Below are 15,330 nucleotides of genomic sequence, written 5' to 3'. Positions count from 1 at the left end.
TATCGCCGTGGGGCATCAATCCGTAAGCCAGTCCAGGGAGCTGTACATCCCATCGACAATGAGTGCCATTAAGAGCCTTTCGGCAGGGGGCCGTCAATCCTCTATCACCAGAGCGATGCAAGCTCATCGGTTACGGTGCCATAGAATCCCTACATGTTGCTGATTTTGGGCAAAAGAGGGAATACCTCTCGAGCCATGGGGGGCAGAGGCATTGGTAAACATGGACGAGGGAAAGACTCGGATCTTAGACCCAGCCACGCATCATGGATGTGCAAGGTTACGGACCAGGAAAAAGGGCTAAGTTAATCGTTTATGGCTAAAGTAGCGCAGCTCTGCAGAGTGTATTGAATTGTGGCTTGTCACTTCCTAATCTAGGAAAGATTTGCGAACGCGACGGGAAAGGAGTCTATCGGAGACTCTAGCAACCATAACATGACATTCCGTGCATTTGGATATGCATTGCCATGAATTGAATGTTGTTGCCTTTTCCTTTGTCGGTGACGTTGTGCTATTGAACCAGGGAAGAAGAAAGATAGAAGGGAACATTTCTTCTTGCTTGTGGCGTGCCAAGCATAGTGATTTCAAGTTAACCATGTAAATTATGTTGGGCTATCTCACCCAATTTATTTTCTGAATTTGCTTGCTTAAATAAGCAAATCGGTACTATATATAATATTTTTTTGTATATAATAATCTGATGTATGCAACCATTAGATGGTTGAAAACAATATAAGATGGAACTGCATGGTCGCTTTTGGACGAAATTTATGAAATGGCCAAAATATGATGTAAAAGAATATTAAACAAAATATCGTGTCAAGATTTTCAGGTAACAGACTGCCTCCTGAGTTTTTGTTTCTTCTGAAGAATTTGCTTGCTTAAATAAGCAAATTGGTATATGTTAATTTGATGTATGCAACCATTGAATAGTTGAAAAACAATATAAAATAGAATTGCATGGTAGCTTTTCAATAAAAATTATTACATGGATAAAATGATACAAAAGAATATTAACCAAAGTACGCATAGAAATAACAACAAAGCCCTATTATTTGGAAATATGAAACGTTAATAGATCATGCTTAAGTACATATATGATTAACCACTGGAATATATGGCTTTGTTGCAATGCATGGGCATTTTTCTAGTTTTACGTAAAAAATGATAGTAGAATCTATAAATTTTGTTCAGTTTATTTATTAAGAAGATGCTCCTCCTTATTTAGCGAACAAATCGAAGAAAAACGTGCACGCTCCTTTTGCATCGCACGATTACGGGCGACGTGGCGCCGTGTGCTCCACCCACATCATCATCATCTCGTTTGACCCGGCACCCAGGCGGCTCGTCGTCAGTTCGTCCCTCCCTCCCTTGTGCTGTGCCATCCCGAAACGTAACTGAAAAATGGCGAGCGTGACCTCGAGGTGCTCCGGCCTCCTCCTCCCGGACCTGCAGCCGGGCCTCGCGGGACTTCGCAGCCGCTCGCGTCCGCCTTCTTCGCCCCGCGTCAGTCTGCGCGGGGGCCGTCGCCGGCCGAGAACCCTGTCCTGCGTCGCGCCGCCCGACTCCGCGGAGCCGAAGACGGTGAGTCCTCGTGGCATGCTCAAACTGATATGGGGCAGTGGATAGACTAGCTAACTCTTCTTTAGCTTTGTGGTCATAAAAACAGAAGTAAAAATTTCAGTCAGATAGCAATATAGCATGAACTGTGAAGTCATTCCTGCTCCCCTTGCTTCCACAGGACGAGCAGAACGTCAAAGCTGAGCTGGGTGAAGAAAAACCTCAGCCAAGCATCAGCAGCAGCAGCAGCACGCCTCAGGAGGCTGCTGCAGAGCCACCTGTTCCGGACAGGGGTCTCAACCGAAGGATAGCTGTGCTCACCACTCTTGCTGCGGTGGGCCTATTTGGATCTCAGAGGCTCCAGCTTGGCGGGTTTTCTCTCAAAGATCTTGCTGCCAATGCTGTGCCATACGAAGAGGTTAGCCTTTCTTTCCTTTGCAGCAAGGAGTTTTCTGCTCACCCCTACACTGAACAAAGAGATGACTGATGCATAATGTTCAGCTAAATGTCAGCAGCAAAAAGAAGTTTCGCTGCCATTTTGTATATACTACAGATATGGGTCATTTAGTTATTAGATTTGATGCTTCCAGTTGCAGTATGTGAACAACTAAGCATGATCCATTGCAGTTCAGATCATGGTAGGGTTACAACCCATTGCAATGGAAAAATTTGCAATAGATCCAAGAAAATTCATCAGAACTGCACACAATTGCAGCCATGCTTCATTTCGTCAAACTTCATCGGAATTTTCTATGAATCAATGTATAACATTAAACTCATCTAGTTACTGTCATGGGTCTCTACCTCTGCAAAGTCATGCGTAAAATTCAGCATATTAAGTTGACCATGTAATCATTGTTCATCCGCCCTTTTGTCCGTTAATCCAACAAATGTGCTCTATCTGTAATGTTTGTGTTACTCAATTTGCAAGATGTTGGCTTTTCTAGAGAAGATGGCAGAAAATGATGGGTTTATTTATCTGCGGTTCATTGATTTGTACTTCTTTATGTGAAAACCTGCTGCGGTACGAGGTGCCCATTGGTAAACTAGTACTCATAAGTTCTGTGTACTTGATGAATAGCTTTCATGTCAAATTGACAAGCAACCCTATTATGATTGAACCTCATCTTTATATGGTTTCACAAACTGCTTCTTTCGCATACTTTTTCTTTGAATTGCATGCATGTTCGCCTTCAAAATCTAATTCACCTGATAAGTGCATCTACAGGCTCTCTCAAATGGCAAGCCCACTGTTGTCGAATTTTACGCAGACTGGTGTGAAGTTTGTCGAGAGTTAGCTCCCGATATTTACAAAATTGAGCAACAGTACAAGTAAGTTACCTTCAACATTTTTAGCTTCTCTATATCCCATAGAAATGAGAACTATGATTTGGTTCCTTCACTGAAGAATTGATGTGTATTTCTTACTGATCCTAAAATATGCACCTTCCATGGAATACAACTTTGTAGCTGGACAGCTACACTAATCCTGTATAAGTGCGTGCAATATCATACACTTGTCTGGCTACAGAATACTGAAGTTCTGGATTAATTAATTTACTAATGTATTTTCTTCCTTTAAAGTACTGATGGACCACAGTTCATTAGCGAGTCTAGAAGTCAATAATTCAATTCTGGTCTGCATCCAGGTGCATATGCATATATGTGCATTTATGCATTTCAACTTTTTCGAAATAAACATAAATGTTCATTATGTTATAAGAGTAGTAGTCCCGGTTCCGGTAGTAAAATGCTTGCTGTAATCTCCATATCTGAAGCCATTGTATCAACAATTTGGACACAAATACAACTACTGACTGAACCAATGAACGCATTCAATGTTTCTTTAGATGTTAGTTAACTTGTCTTAACAATTCTTTGTAGGGACCGTATCAACTTTGTCATGTTGAATGTCGACAATACAAAGTGGGAACAAGAGCTTGATGAGTTTGGGGTAGAAGGTATTCCTCATTTCGCCTTTCTGGATAAGGAAGGAAATGAGGAAGGCAATGTTGTTGGGAAACTTCCAAGACAATATTTTCTCGACAATGTGGTTTCTCTGGCTTCTGGTGATCCAACAATACCTCATGCACGAGCCGTTGGTCAATACTCGAGCGCAGAATTCAGAAAAGTCCATCAAGTTGCTGATCCCAGAAGTCATGGCTAGTAATAGCTCTTCGTCGCTACCAGTTTCAGCATAATGCCAAGACTCATGGACAAGTAGGCCTTATTCTCTCTTGAAGAAGTATAGTCCAAGTACTAGAATGTCTATTGTCCTTTTGCAGAAGAAGTTCATATAGCAGTTGATCATTAGTACATGATGTCACCAGATTTAGTGAAATAGTTATACATATCTTTAGCAATGTCCTTTTGAGGGCTATTGATGTTGAAATATAGCTCTTTACAAAGATAGCAAAGTAGGTTACCATAACCTGTCAATTTCTAGTATGCACTTAAATAATGTCTTGCTGACAAAACCACAGAAGCTTTTATGGAGGCTAGATTTTCACCCAACTTAATATAAAGAGTTCAAACAGCTTGGTTTTACACATCTGTTACCTGATGTTTAATGATCATCTGGTCTTTTGTTGCCCCTGACACTACTGGATTTATTTTCGATCTGATTCCTGCAGGATGCCAATATAGGTTACGCATTTGAGTCTTGGAGCCAAGAAGTGGGCGTTAGGCAGAGCTGACCGAGTGCAGAAATCACATTTAAAAGAACAACAGGATCAGTGCTTCGTGTATATGATTGTGGCATTGTGCAAGTGGATTTCTGATTCAGGCGTTTGGCTAGAACAGTGAGCTGCTAGTGACTACGAGAATCAGTGTATTGTGTACAGTTGAAACAGATGTATGCTACGGCCACGAGAATGTACTGGTGTTAGTAAACATTTTTTAATACAGTACAGTAGTAAACCTTATTGGTATTTATCTTTTTGCAAGGAGGCTCCAAGAATTGGTACGATATCGTATATTTCTGATTCTCTTGAGCGTTGGCTCCTGCACTGCTCTGGCTTTTAGTGGGTTGGGCGCGCAGGCTGTTTTGGCAGGCTGGTGTTATACTAACAAGAAGAGATATTAGCAAAAGTAGATGACCGCAATCCCTAACTGCAACTCTTGAGTGTTAACTCCTGCACTGTTCTTCTGTCTTAAGTGTTTTTTTTTTGAGACAACAGGCATTCTCTGTCGATTTCCATTAGAGAAACCGGCAAGATTATGTATTACTCACTCCATAAAAAAATATAAGAGCGTTTAGATCGTGATCTAAACATTCTTATATTTCTTACAGAGGGAGTAATAGATTGCTGTGTCTTGTGTGCATTAGTGTCTCACTTCCCCAGTTTTGCCACGCCACCACAGTTGGCTTCCCCACTTGCAGAACCTAAATATCCAACCTTTACAGCGAGCGAGTAGGAAAAGTAGTGGGCTGCAGTCCCTCAAGAAAAACGAGAGCAGAAACTCCTTTACCTGCCTCTCGAACCTGCTAGGAAAAAACTCAAGGTTTGACATCTCCAACATTATAGTTTTCAAAATGTAGTTTTGACCGTTTTTCTTGTATGAAAAATGAGAGCAGACATTCATTTACCTGCTCCTTGAACTATTATTACGAAAAGACTCAAGGTTTGAAATAAACATAGTCTTCAAAATGTAACTTTGACTTTGTTTCTTATATGAAAAGCGATAGCAGACATTTCCTCTACCTGCCCCTTGAACGTACTCCCTCTGTCCGGAAATACTTGTCGGAGGAATGGATGCATCTAGACGTATTTTAGCTAGATATATCCATTTTTATGCATTTCTTCGACAAATATTTCCGGACGGAGGGAGTATTAGGAAAAGGACCGGGGCTTCCACATAGGCGTAGTCTTCAATATGTATTTTTTTCTCGAATATGCACGAGTGTGCATATCATATATTAAAGAAGGAAAGGCATAGAAAGCCTTGACCAGTCATACACAAAGGTGTGACAAACACCATGTACAACTCCACCTCACGCATGGTCGTGCACGACCGCATCCGCTAACTAGACTACTACTCCCCACTCGTCCACCTAGCTAAGCCTGCAAATACAGCCTCGACATTGCCTTTGAAGAGCCCAGCCATCGACCAGCTTCTACCCTCGTTCACAATTCTCTTGATCAGTTGACTAGCAGATGGCGAAGCACCATCGAAGACAATCGCGTTTCTATGCTTCCACAACTCCCACAACGTGAGAAGCAGAATAGCGTGCAGATCCTTCCTTGCCACGTTAGCAGTCGCTAGCTTGTCACAAACCCACGGCTTGAGAGCATCCTGCGTAGATGGTGCCCACTCTGACTTTCCCAGAGCCGTACAAATCGCCACCCAAATCTCACGGGCGAAGACGCATGTCAGCAACACATGATCAATGGTTTCCTCCTCCTGATCACACAAAGGGCAATTGACCTGATGTGGCAGCCCCCTCCTAGCTAGCCGGTCCGACGTCCAACATCTGTTTCGCAGGGCCAGCCACGTGGAGAGTTTGCATTGAGACGGGGCTCTCGATTTCCACGTTAACTCCGCGGAGGGAATGACCTCCCTTCCCCAGAACTTCGCTGCGTACGCAGATCTCACAGAGAATTTTTCCGTCGGCTCCCAAGACCAAACTATCCTGTCCGAGTCACTCTCCACCGGTTCCCACGCCTGAACCCGCTGCCATAGCTGTAGGAACTGTTGCAGTGCCACCAAAGTTATGCTGGGACCAAGGCAAGCTGCCCAGGACCCGTCCATCCCCACTTGGCCAAGCATACACGTCTGCCTGATCCGGCGTGGCACCAAGTCATATACCGTTGGCGCAAGCTCCTGAATCCTCATCCCGTCCAGCCATCGATCTTCCCAAAATAGTGTGTTCATCCCGTTGCTTACCCTGCACCTAGTAGCCACTTGAAAGATTTGCATCTCCTCAGATGGAACTTTGATTTTGAATTCACTCCAGGGTCTACTCCTATCCGTCCTTTGCAACCATGGCCATTTGGCCTGCATTGCTATGTTCATCCACCTCAAGTTAGGCACACCTAGCCCTCCTGCCCATTTTGGGGTACACACGGTCTCCCAAGCCACCGCACAATTTCCTCCATTAGCCTCCGCTCTCCGGCACCAAAGAAATCCTCGACAGATCTTGTTCATGGCCGTTAGTGTTTTGGAAGGAAGGTCCAAAGCCATCATCGCATGGATGGGCATTGCACACAGGACCGAAAGCACCAATGTAAGCCTACCGCTCTTTGGCATGAGGGCCGCCTTCCACCTTGGCAAACAATTTGCCATCTGATCCACCAGGCACTGAAGCTGAGCCGCTGATTGTTTCCTTAGGGATAGGGGAAACCCAAGGTACTTCACAGGGAAAGATCCAACTGGACACCCCAGTTGTTGACTCGCAAAAGCAATGCTCTGATCCGAACATCTTATCGGTAGTGCAGCCGATTTGTTCATGTTAATGTGCAAACCCGAAGCCTCTCCAAATAGGTCAAAAATACATTTGCAGATAGCGAGGTCCATAGGCTCCGGCTTGGTAAATAAGATGACATCATCCGCAAAAATTGAGATCCTCTTCTTCATCCCTGATGCCGCCAACGGCTGCAAGAACCCACGCTGGGTAGCCCACTCAAAGAGCCGGTGCAGTGGCTCCATAGTGAGAATGAAAAGCATTGGTGAGACGGGATCACCCTGCCGCAAGCCCTTGCAGTTGTAAATAGTTCCACCCGGGTCACCATTCACCATGATGCGTGTAGTGGACGTAGCTAGGATTCCACACACCCATGATCTCCACTTGGCGCCAAAGCCTAGCTGCTCCATGACTTCCAGCAGAAAGGGCCATTGAACCGAGTCGAAAGCTTTGGAGATGTCGAGCTTCAAGAGCACAGTAGGGTTCTTCAACGCATGCAAGCGCCTGGCCATGCTTTGAACTAGCATGAAATTATCGTGCAGTGATCTACCTCTGACAAAAGCGCTTTGATGATTACCAACCAAGTTTGGCAGCTCCAACACGAGCCTGGAGGCAAGCACCTTCTCGAAGATCTTGACTACCCCATGGACCAAGCCGATGGGCCTGAAATCTCCCACATCTAAAGCACCCTCCTTCTTCGGTAAAAGGGAAACAAGGGATTTATTGATTGTCGCCAACCCTCTCACATCACCATTGTAAAGGCATGTCATTGCTGCCATGAAGTCCTCCCTTATGATATGCCAACAAGTGGCATAGAAACGGCTCGTGAATCCATCCGGCCCCGGTGCTTTATCCGGAGGCATTGACTTAATCACCTTCTCTACTTCCTCCATGGAAAAGGGCTTCTCGAGATGCGCAAGATCCAGCCGTGGCAAACCAAGGGCCTCCAGGTTAAGCGCGTGCCTCCTCATTTCACATGAGCCAAAGATCTCACTATAGTAGTCGTCCACCGCAGCCGCCACACTGTCCTGGCCTGAGAAGATGTTCCCATTGTGCCGGACCATCCTGATGATGTTCTTTCTCTGTCGATGACTTGCTTGTTGGTGAAACAACCTGGTATTGCCATCCCCCTCTCGCAGCTGCAGCAACCTCGACCTCTGCCGAGCAATAGAGTGCTCAAGAGAGCACAAGCCCAGCAGCTTCCTTTTCAGGCACTTACGTAGCCGCAGCTCGGCCTCTGAAAGTTGGCGATCATCCATGGCGATATCCAGGCGATTAATTACCTCTAGAGCAATGCGAATTTGCAGCTTCACATTGCCAATCCATTTGTCACTCCACCTCTGGAGAGCCCGGGCCGTGGCTTTCAACTTATCATGCAACATGAGGTAAGCATTTGACGCCATCGAAACTCTTCCTTTCAATCTTATAAGAACTGAGTAGTTACAGAATAATCATCACAAATATGATGATATTATCAGAATTCTGACTACATACGTGCTTTCTAGTGTGATACTGCCTCCTGTCCAAAACAGATGACGATGTGGTACTCAAAGTTTTGCATTTTCAGTCTTCATATTTAGAAAAGTCAAGGTTTGACATAAATATATAGTCTTCAAAATGTTTCATTGACCTTTTTTATGTTAATATTTTTCAATCTTTTAAGAACTTAGTATAGTTATTATTGATAGCCAATGTTACAGAACCCGGATTGCATGCTTTCTAGTATGATAACACCTCCGTTCCAAAACAGGCGATGACATCCTAAAGTCTGTGTAGTCAATGTTCTAAATTATGACTCTCCATATATCAAGGGGAGAGTATTTTGGATATTAAGTTTCTTTTTCAAGGACAATGCTGGAGTTATGTGTGTCAATATATTAAGGTAGAAATGAAAGGTCAACTTACAAGAGCTCGGACGGCACTGATGATGTACATTTTTTATTATGTTTGAGGTGCTTTGTACTTCCGATGAACATTTATAACAGATCTGAAATATTTTCGCGAAAAGAAACAACCCAAGATGCTTGCTACGAGCGGGGCCTGTTTTGAACGGAGGGAGGGAGCATTCTCGAACATTTCTATAACTTTCCAATATATTTCTCCATGATTGAAGAAAAAAAACATGGCTGAGATATATAATCCTGATAGAGTGTGTGTGTGTTGAAAGAAGAAGAATTTTATTCATGTACTACGTACTACTTAATTTTACTCCGGGGCATCCCCAAGCTTAGGCTTTTGGTTGTCCTTGAATTTACCTTGGGGTGCCTTGGGCATCCCCAAGCTTAGGCTCTTGCCACTCTTTATTCCATAGCCCATCAAATCTTTACCCAAAACTTGAAAAATTCACAACACAAAACTCAACAGAAAATCTCATAAGCTTCGTTAGTGCAAGAAAGCAAACCACCACTTTAAGGTACTGTAATGAACTCATTCTTTATTTATATTGGTGTTAAACCTACTGTATTCCAACTTCTCTATGGTTCATAACCCCCCCCCCCATACTAGCCATAGATTCATCAAAATAAGCAAATAACACACGAAAAACAGAATCTGTCAAAAACAGAACAGTCTGTAGTAATCTGTAACTTTCGAGTACTTATGAAACTCTAAAACTCCTACCAAAATAGTAAGTCCTAGGCAATTTGTCTATTAATCTACTGCAAAAAGAATCAACTGAAAAGCACGTTTCTGTGATTTATTAAAATTATTCTTATGCGCACAAAAGTTTCTGTTTTTCAGCAAGATCAAATTAACTATCACCCAAGATGATCCTATAGGTTCTACTTGGCACAAACACTAATTAAACCATAAAACCACATCTAAACACAAGCTAGATGAATTATTTAATACTAAACAGGAGCAAAAAGTAAAGAACAAAAATAAAATTGGGTTGCCTCCCAAAAAGCGCTATCGTTTAACGCCCCTAACTAGGCATAAAAGTAAGAATAGATCTAAGTATTGCCATCTTTGGTATTCAATTATTCAATAGAACACTTATAACCCTTAGGAGTTTCCTTCCTTTTAATGATCAAATTCCTAGACAAGAAATCAAGAAATTCATTTGTAGCAAAAGGTTCCTTAATGATAGCGAAAAAGTTGGGATGAACACTTATTGATTTAAGATCCGCATTTTCCTTGCTAGAAGATTAACCCTTATTTTTAGGAACATACATCAATTTGGCAATTTTGGTAGGAGAAGTTGGAGTATTTTTCACGAATGAAAAAGCAGACCCCAAGTTGGTAATAATATCCTCAAGTTTACCGATTCTTGTAGAATCTTGATCTTTTCTTTCGTTAACTATAGGTTCCTTCTCTTTAAAAAATTTCAAAGTAATTCAACCTTAGATCCATATTGGGTAATTTGGTTGTGGATCTTTTTATCCAAATTTTAATTAACTCAACAGTGGCAACTTTATTTTCAATAATTTCAAGCCTTTGCATCACATGTTCCAAAGTTAAAACAGTTCCATTAACAAAAGAGGTGGTGGACCAAACAAATCTAACATAGCATTATAAGCATCAAAACTATGGCTTCCCAAGAAATCCCCTTTGGTAATGGTATCAAGAATGCATCTATTCCAAGGAGTAATGCCTACATAAAAATTGCGAAGAAGAACGGAGGTAGATTGCTTCCTAGTAGATCTATTTTGAGCATTGCAAATTCTATGCCAAGCATCTTTTAGATTTTCTCCCTCCCTTTGTTTAAAATTAAGAACTTCATGACCGGGAGTACTAACAATGATAGAAGGACTAGCCATGGCGACGGAATAAACGATCTAACACACGAGCCCACAAAAAGGCAAGCGAAAAAGAGGCGAATGGGAAAGAGAGGGCGAATAAAGCGGCAAGGGTGAAGTGGGGCAGAGGAAAACGAGAGGCAAATGGCAAATAATGTAATGCGAGGGAGAAGAGTTTGTGATGGGTACTTGGTATGTCTTGACTTGTGCAAAAACCTCCTTGGCAACGGCGCCAGAAATCCTTCTTGCTACCTCTTGAGCACTGCGTTGGTTTTCCCTTGAAGAGGAAAGCGTCATGCAGTAAAGTAGCGTAAGTATTTCCCTCGGTTTTTGAGAACCAAGGTATCAATCCAGTAGGAGGCTACACGCAAGCCCCTCGTACCTACACAAACAATCAAGAACCTTGCAACCAACGCGATAAAGGGGTTGTCAATCCCTTCACGACAACTTGCAAAAGTGAGATCTGATAGAGATAATAATAAGATAAATATTTTAGGTATTTTTATGATATAGATTGAAAATTAAAGATTGCAAAATAAAGTACATCAGAAACTTATATGATGGAAAATAGACCCGGGAGCCATAGGTTTCACTAGTGGCTTCTCTCAAGATAGAATAAGTATTACGGTGGGTGAACAAATTACTGTCGAGCAATTGATAGAAAAGTGCATAGTTATGAGAATATCTAGGCATGATCATGTATATAGGCATCACGTCCGCGACAAGTAGATCGAAACGATTATGCATCTACTACTATTACTCCACACATCGACCGCTATCCAACATGCATCTAGAGTATTAAGTTCATAAGAACAGAGTAACGCATTAAGCAAGATGGCATGATGTAGAGGGATAAACTCAAGAAATATGATATAAACCCCATCTTTTTATCCTCGATGGCAACAATACAATACGTGCCTTGCTGCCCCTGCTGTCACTAGGAAAGGACACCGCAAGATTGAACCCAAAGCTAAGCACTGTTGGGGAACGTTGCAGAAAATTAAAATTTTTCCTACGGTTTCACCAAGATCCATCTATGAGTTCATCTAAGCAACGAGTCAAGGGGAAGAGTTTGCATCTACATACCACTTGTAGATCACGAGCGGAAGCTTGTCAAGGGGATGGTGATGATGGAGTCGTACTCGAACGTGATTCGGATCACCGATGTCCAAGTGCTGAACAGACAACATCTCCGCGTTCAACACACGTACGGGACGGGAGACGTCTCCTCCGTCTTGATCCAGCAAGGAGGAAGGAGAGGTTGAGGAAGGCAGCTCCAATGGCAGCACGACGGCGTGGTGTAGTTGGTGCAGCAGTACTCCGACAGAGCTTCGCCAAGCACGTACGGAGGAGGAGAGGTGTTGGGGAGGGGAGGGCCTGCGCCTTGAGTTGTGGTGTCTTGCAGCCCTCCCCTCACCCCTCTATATATAGGGGAAGGGGCAAGGGGGGCCGGCCCTCTAGGGAAAACCCTAGGGGGGGCGGCGGCCAAGGGGTGGGGGGCTTGCCCCCCAAGCAAGGGGGGTGCGCCCCCTTTAGGGTTTCCCCCCCAACCCTAGGCGCATGGGCCCAAAGGGGGGGGGCGCCAAGCCCACTAGGGGCTGGCTGCTATCCCTACGCAGCCCAAGTGGCCCCCCGGGAGGGGTGGTCCCTCCCGGTGGACCCCGGAACCTTTCCGGTGGTCCCGGTACAATACCGGTATGACCCCGAAACTTTCCGGTGCCCGTTTAACAACTTCCCATATATAAAACTTTACCTCCGGACCATTCCGGAACTCCTCGTGACGTCCGGGATCTCATCCGGGACTCCGAACAACATTCGGTAATCACATACTTGTCTTCCTGATAACCCTAGCGTCACCGAACCTTAAGTGTGTAGACCCTACGGGTTCGGGAGACATGCAGACATGACCGAGACTCTCCGGTCAATAACCAACAGCGGGATCTGGATACCCATGTTGGCTCCCACATGCTCCTCGATGAAGTCATCGGATGAACCACGATGTCGAGGATTCGATCAAACCCCGTATACAATTCCCTTTGTCAATCGGTACGTTACTTGCCCGAGACTCGATCGTCGGTATCCCAATACCTTGTTCAGTCTCGTTACTGGCAAGTCACTTTACTCGTACCGTAATGCATGATCCCGTGGCCAACACCTTGGTCACCTTGAGCTCATTATGATGATGCATTACCGAGTGGGCCCAGAGATACCTCTCCGTCATACGGAGTGACAAATCCCAGTCTCGATCCGTGTCAACCCAATAGACACTTTCGGAGATACCTGTAGTGCACCTTTATAGTCACCCAGTTACGTTGTGACGTTTGATACACCCAAAGCATTCCTACGGTATCCAGGAGTTACACGATCTCATGGTCGAAGGAAGAGATACTTGACATTGGAAAAGCTCTAGCAAACGAACTAACCGACCTTTGTGCTATGCTTAGGATTGGGTCTTGTCCATCACATCATTCTCCTAATGATGTGATCCCGTTATCAACGACATCCAATGTCCATAGCCAGGAAACCATGACTATCTGTTGATCACAACGAGCTAGTCAACTAGAGGCTTACTAGGGACATATTGTGGTCTATGTATTCACACGTGTATTACGATTTCCGGATAATACAGTTATAGCATGAATAAAAGACTATTATCATGAACAAAGAAATATAATAATAACACTTTTATTATTGCCTCTAGGGCATATTTCCAACAGTCTCCCACTTGCACTAGAGTCACTAATCTAGTTACATTGTGATGAATCGAACACCCATAGAGTTCTGGTGTTGATCATGTTTTGCTCGCGAGAGAGGTTTAGTCAACGGATCTGCGACATTCAGATCCGTATGTACTTTGCAAATTTCTATGTCTCCATCTTGAACATTTTCACGGATGGAGTTGAAACGACGCTTGATGTGCCTGGTCTTCTTGTGAAACCTGGGCTCCTTGGCAAGGGCAATAGCTCCAGTGTTGTCACAGAAGAGTTTGATTGGCCCCGACGCATTGGGTATGACTCCTAGGTCGGTGATGAACTCCTTCACCCAAATAGCTTCATGCGCTGCCTCCGAGGCTGCCATGTACTCCGCTTCACATGTAGATCCCGCCACGACGCTCTGCTTGCAGCTGCACCAGCTTACTGCTCCACCATTCAACATATACACGTATCCGGTTTGTGACTTAGAGTCATCCAGATCTGTGTCGAAGCTAGCGTCGACGTAACCCTTTACGACGAGCTCTTCGTCACCTCCATAAACGAGAAACATGTCCTTTGTCCTTTTCAGGTACTTCAGGATATTCTTGACCGCTGTCCAGTGTTCCTTGCCGGGATTACTCTGGTATCTTGCTACCAAACTTACGGCAAGGTTTACATCAGGTCTGGTACACAGCATGGCATACATAATAGATCCTATGGCTGAAGCATAGGGGATGACACTCATCTCTTCTTTATCTTTTGCCGTGGTCGGTGACTGAGCTGAGCTCAATCTCACACCTTGTAACATAGGCAAGAACCCTTTCTTGGACTCATCCATTTTGAACTTTTTCAAAATCTTATCAAGGTATGTGCTTTGTGAAAGACCTATGAGGCGTCTCGATCTATCTCTATAGATCTTGATGCCTAATATATAAGCAGCTTCTCCAAGGTCCTTCATTGAAAAACATTTGTTCAAGTAGGCCTTAATGCTGTCCAGAAATTCTATATTATTTCCCATCAAGAGTATGTCATCCACATATAATATGAGAAATGCTACAGAGCTCCCACTCACTTTCTTGTAAACGCAGGCTTCTCCATAAGTCTGCATAAACCCAAACGCTTTGATCATCTCATCAAAGCGAATATTCCAACTCCGAGATGCTTGCACCAGCCCATAAATGGATCGCTGGAGCTTGCATACTTTGTTAGCGTTCTTAGGATCGACAAAACCTTCCGGCTGCATCATATACAGCTCTTCCTTAAGATGCCCGTTAAGGAATGCCGTTTTGACGTCCATCTGCCATATCTCATAATCATAGTATGCGGCAATTGCTAACATGATTCGGACGGACTTAAGCTTCGCTACGGGAGAGAATGTCTCGTCGTAGTCAATCCCTTGAACTTGTCGATAACCCTTAGCGACAAGTCGAGCTTTATAGATGGTGACATTACCATCCGCGTCCGTCTTCTTCTTAAAGATCCATTTGTTTTCTATCGCTCGCCGATCATCGGGCAAGTCAGTCAAAGTCCATACTTTGTTTTCATACATGGATTCTATCTCGGATTTCATGGCTTCTAGCCATTTGTTGGAATCTGGGCCCGCCATCGCTTCTTCATAGTTCGAAGGTTCACCGTTGTCTAACAACATGATTTCCAGGACAGGGTTGCCGTACCACTCTGGTGCGGAACGTGTCCTTGTGGACCTACGAAGTTCAGTAGCAACTTGATCCGAAGTACCTTGATCATCATCATTGGTTTCCTCTTCAGTTGGTGTGGGCATCACAGGAACATTTTCCTGAGCTGCACCACTTTCCCGTTCGAGAGGTAGTACTTCATCGAGTTCTACTTTCCTCCCACTTACTTCTTTCGAGAGAAACTCTTTTTCCAGAAAGCATCCGTTCTTGGCAACAAAGATCTTGCCTTCGGATCTTAAGTAGAA

The 15,330-nt window shown here is 44.0% G+C and overlaps 1 protein-coding gene across 1 annotated transcript; it reads left to right on the top strand.

The window, feature by feature from the left end:
* The first annotated feature begins 1,276 nt into the window (after window positions 1–1,276).
* Window positions 1,277–4,525, top strand: LOC123113439 (thioredoxin-like protein HCF164, chloroplastic). Its single transcript, XM_044534666.1, has 5 exons — window positions 1,277–1,581; window positions 1,739–1,975; window positions 2,786–2,889; window positions 3,442–3,777; window positions 4,191–4,525. Exons 1-4 carry the CDS (start codon window positions 1,402–1,404, stop codon window positions 3,722–3,724), a joined length of 804 nt encoding a protein of 267 aa, XP_044390601.1. The 5' UTR covers window positions 1,277–1,401; the 3' UTR covers window positions 3,725–3,777; window positions 4,191–4,525.
* The last annotated feature ends 10,805 nt before the right edge of the window (window positions 4,526–15,330 follow it).

Source organism: Triticum aestivum, chromosome 5B (genome assembly GCF_018294505.1).
Source record: "Triticum aestivum cultivar Chinese Spring chromosome 5B, IWGSC CS RefSeq v2.1, whole genome shotgun sequence".
Classification (NCBI taxonomy): domain Eukaryota; kingdom Viridiplantae; phylum Streptophyta; class Magnoliopsida; order Poales; family Poaceae; genus Triticum; species Triticum aestivum.
Note: the sequence above shows the minus strand (reverse complement) of the source record. Positions and strands in the feature narration are given on the sequence as shown.

Bases quoted from the DNA above. Each gene is read 5' to 3' on its own strand.
- LOC123113439 (XM_044534666.1), top strand. From the start codon at position 1,402: ATGGCGAGCGTGACCTCGAGGTGCTCCGGCCTCCTCCTCCCGGACCTG. The intron at 1,582-1,738 runs GTGAGTCCTCGT...TTGCTTCCACAG, and splicing joins ACTCCGCGGAGCCGAAGACG to GACGAGCAGAACGTCAAAGC. The intron at 2,890-3,441 runs GTAAGTTACCTT...AATTCTTTGTAG, and splicing joins AAAATTGAGCAACAGTACAA to GGACCGTATCAACTTTGTCA.